This window comes from Hipposideros armiger, unplaced genomic scaffold, assembly GCF_001890085.2.
Source record: "Hipposideros armiger isolate ML-2016 unplaced genomic scaffold, ASM189008v1 scaffold_842, whole genome shotgun sequence".
Classification (NCBI taxonomy): Eukaryota; Metazoa; Chordata; class Mammalia; order Chiroptera; family Hipposideridae; genus Hipposideros; species Hipposideros armiger.
The window spans coordinates 96,940-101,195 of record NW_017732192.1 but is presented as its reverse complement, the minus strand read 5'-3'; the positions used below and the strand labels follow the sequence as shown (position 1 = coordinate 101,195).

The 4,256-nt window shown below is 39.7% G+C and overlaps 1 protein-coding gene across 1 annotated transcript in view; it reads left to right on the top strand.

Moving 5' to 3' along the window:
- Nucleotides 1-4,256, top strand: part of LOC109374599 (thrombospondin type-1 domain-containing protein 7A) — a gene marked incomplete at its 3' end in the record, with an annotated part of 587,092 nt that overhangs the window by 487,788 nt on the left and 95,048 nt on the right. The window contains exons 6-7 of the mRNA XM_019629338.1: nucleotides 1,123-1,278; nucleotides 2,644-2,856. Of these exons, the coding sequence (XP_019484883.1) occupies nucleotides 1,123-1,278; nucleotides 2,644-2,856 (369 nt within the window). The remainder of the gene's footprint in view (nucleotides 1-1,122; nucleotides 1,279-2,643; nucleotides 2,857-4,256) is intronic.

The window sequence follows — 4,256 nt, the reverse complement described above, 5'->3', positions numbered from 1 at the left end:
AAAAGAAGAGAAGCAAGGGCAAGCAGTATGTATCCACAGATCATTGGTCAACTTATGAGTAGACAATGGACAATTATAAATTAGTCTTTTCAGCAATTCTGAGACTTGGATCCCATATGCACATAGTATATTCAGTAAAAGTCTGGAAAGTACCTGGTGAGTCATGCAGCTGGAGGTAGAGAGAGATGCCTGTTTGTGGCATCAGCTCTTTCTCCATCTCTATCTACCACTTACCTGCCTGGCAACCAAAACTGAGAAGAGAGACTGCTCACCCAAAGCCACTCAGTGGAGACTTTTCCCATATATCTAATGCCATGGTCCCCCTCCTACTGTGTTCAGTTCTATAAAGTAGATTCCACTTTCTTAGTATCTAACTATAGAATTTTAGAGATAAAATTGACATTAAGGGTTATTTTACTGGCTAGAAAAGTTAGGCTCAGCATTATTAATTGTCTGGCTAATTAGTGGCAAAGCTAGTGATCGAACAATTGGCAAAACTTCTAGCCCTGTTCCCTTTGACTACCCTGTCCTGTTTCTGTTCCCCAAACTCCTTCTCCTTTTATTCTCAGGATGTAGCTGAGAAGAAGCATTGAAATAATGTCTTGGTGTCACTTTAAGCATATTTCTTCTCCATATTTTCAGAAGAATCATATTGGGGGTTTTTTAAAGATTTTTTTATTGAGGAATTGGGGGAGGGAAACAGCATTGGGGAATCAGAGAAGGGGAACAGACAAGTTGGTGTCCCTTTGTCCTTCAGTCTACTTGTGGAGGACGTGACTTCACTGGCCCATGTTGGTATTGTGATCATTGCACTCTTCCCAGCTGAGGCTGATCAGTCACTGGCCACTGGACGGCCGCTCAAAGCTGCTCACGGTAGCTCACGGCAGCCACTGCAGCCTATGCCATTGCCCAACTCCAGGTCGAGCTGTTGTTCACCATCTTAACTGTAGAAGGCAGTGTCACTGGCCCTCACGTGGGATCCAAACTGGGGCCCTGCTGCTCAGAGCTGGCGTCCCAAGCCAACTGTTAACCAACGCTCCACTCGGCAGACCCAAGAATCATATTGTTGACCACAACAATGTATTTGATTCTTAAGGAATCTCTCTGCTTTTCTCCAAACAGCCTCAAAGCCAGTGGATTTGAAATCTTGCTTGGGCCCTGTCCCTAATACTACACAGCTATGCCACATTCCCTGTCCTACTGAATGTGAGGTTTCACCTTGGTCAGCTTGGGGACCTTGTACTTATGAAAACTGTAATGACCAGCAAGGCAAGAAAGGTATGTATGTAATAGTCACATGACATGCTTAAAACTCCCATCAGTTGAGTCAAAGCATGAATTATTTAAAAATGCTGCTCTGTTGTTTTTTGCAATTATTCACGTATGGTATTTTCCAGAATGGCTAAAGAGTATTGATTGCAAAAGATGAATAAACCTGCTCTGGTGATGGTACCAGAAGATTAAGACTGAAGAACAACGTAGACAAGATACTTGTTAATTTAGACAACAGATGGAGACCATCTAAAGCAATTTAATGCAGTGGTTAAGATGAGCTTGTGCTATCAGGCTGACCTGGACTGAAAAACCTACTCAGTCCTATATTCTTTAGATAAGTTAATTAACTTATCTAAATCTTTGTCTCCTTATCTGCAAGAGGGGTGTAATAATATCTGCCACCCAAGTTGTCTCTAAAGATTCAATGAGATAATAAACAGGAAGTACTTAATTCAATGCCTGACTGATAGTTAGTGACCAATAAACAAAACTCATTACTTCGAAGCTACAAACAAAAACACAGCTCTATTGTTTCCATGATACAAATGATATAGCTAAGAGAAGTAGAATAAATGCCATGGTTTACTACACGGTGGGCATGGTGGGGTAATTTTCACGCGATCTAGTCATTGAAATCATTTTCCTATTTTGTTTCAAAGGACAGCATCCTAGTGATTCTAATATATCCACATAGCAATAAACAGACATTAATTTTGTTGTACGTTGTCAGGAAGGGCAACACTTAGATGCTATTAAAGCACAGAGCAGGACTTTGAATACTCCTCATTAGAGCACAGATGGTTTATAGCCCTAATTCAAATTCCCAGGGAGTCTAAAATCAACTGAGTCTCAAAGAGGTAATTTCTCTGAGACTATCCAACTTCTCGGAGGCTCCTTTTCAAAGTTAATCGTGTGATAGTGTTAAAGAATTCAGAGTAATAGCACTTTTGTCTGGTCATGAATATTTCTGAATAGCTTGAGATTTCATTGTTTCTTTGAATATTTTATAACTACAGACTTCCCAAGTCAAGCAGAATCAATCTAGCTCTCTCCCGCCCTCCCTCCTCCGCCTCAACTCCAGCCCTCACGGAGACAGGAGATATATGGCATTTCTTGCCTTATTTTTACTATTGTAAGCTAACACCAAAAATCTCTCTTTGGCCATTCTGTTTATTCATTTATTTATTCATTTAGTAAATTATTAATGCGCTCACATTAAGCTAGAGTTTGGGGATACACCAGCAATGAAAACAGATATGACTTCTACCCTCTAACCTTATCCAGCTTTCACTCGGGGTTTCATTCAGGCCTCTGCAATAGTCAGTCCATGATGGTAACAATAAATGTCTCCCTCTTCCAATGATTCAGGTTTCAAACTGAGGAAACGGCGCATTACCAATGAGCCCATCGGGGGCTTTGGGGGTTCTGGGAACTGCCCTCACTTACTGGAAGCCATTCCCTGCGAGGAGCCATCCTGCTACGACTGGAAAGCCGTGAGGCTCGGAGACTGTGAACCAGATAATGGAAAAGAGTGTGGTCCAGGCACTCAAGTTCAAGAGGTTGTCTGCATCAACAGTGACGGTGAGACAGATGGATCTATCCTGTTTTTATGAATGAATGAATGTTTAACCCTGGAGATATGCTTTACTGTGTGTTAAAATCTTGTCTTCTCTCATCTTAACTGCTTATATTTACAAACACAGAAATAGCTGTTTCTTCCTTTCTCCATTCCTTCCTTTATTCTTTTCTTCCCTCTCTCACTTTTTTCTTTCTCCCTTTCTGTCTTTTCTCTCTCTCTCTCCCTCCCTCCCTCCCTNAAAAGAAAAAAAATGGACAATTTTCATGTAATTATACACATAATTCTAATTTAAATGATGTCTGAAAGTTTCCACAAGTGAAGGAATTACTACTGTTTATTTGCAGTTATAGTTTTCTACATACTGTAGATTTATGTTAGTCAATATTCTCCAGAGACACAGAACCAATAGGATAGATAGATGATAGATAGATAGATAGATAGATAGATAGATAGATAGATAGATAGATAGATAGATAGATGACAGATAGAGGGATGTTTATATGGGAATTGGCTCACATTATTATGGGGGTGGGGCCACTGGTTCCTGGCTTCCCAGAACGAAGAACTCTGATGGCAAAGGGTAGGAGATGATGGATACCCCAGCTCAAGGAAAGAGAGAGAGAATCTGCACTCTTCCACCTTTTTGTTCTATTTGGGCTCTCAATGGATAGGTTGACAACCCACCCACATTGGTGAGGGTGATCTTTTTTACTCAACCTACTGATTCAAATGCTCATCTTCCAGAAACACCATCACAGACATACCCAGAAACAATGTTTTCCCAGCTATCTTAGGCCAGCAAGTTAACACATAAAATTGATGAGCAAAAGACTCTTATGCCTGTAAGGATATTAAACACAATTCATTTTATGTGAAATATGTATTATTGATGTCAAATTTTGTTTTATATTCACAGAAGTGAAGCATTTATTTCTGTATTTTCTGTCATTAGTGTGCCAACTACTTTTATTATTGGAAAGCAATAAAATTAATCATTTTGGGCTTTGGCTGCATGTTAGCAGCAATTCTGATAAATTTAAGAATGCTCGTGGTCCTCCATATTAAATAGCAAATTAGGGGTGTCCAGTCATTGATTTTCACTGCAGTGTGGGTGTTTGGGGGTGGGAGGGTGGGGTAGGAGGGGAGGGAGACAGGCACTCCTAGGAGGAAAAAGCATAAATAAAATATAGAATGTTTTTTAGAACTGAAAATCATTGCCAGAAAGAGGAATCGATTGTGTGTGTTTGTGTGTGCAGAAACTTGAGGGGTGCACATATATCTACGGTTTGCCTTAGAGTTTAAACTACAAGCAGATATATTTAATACTTTTATTTAAAAGTTATAATAATATAGCTTAAAATATTTTAATTTCTCTATGAGTTTCTAGATGCAATTGTAATTT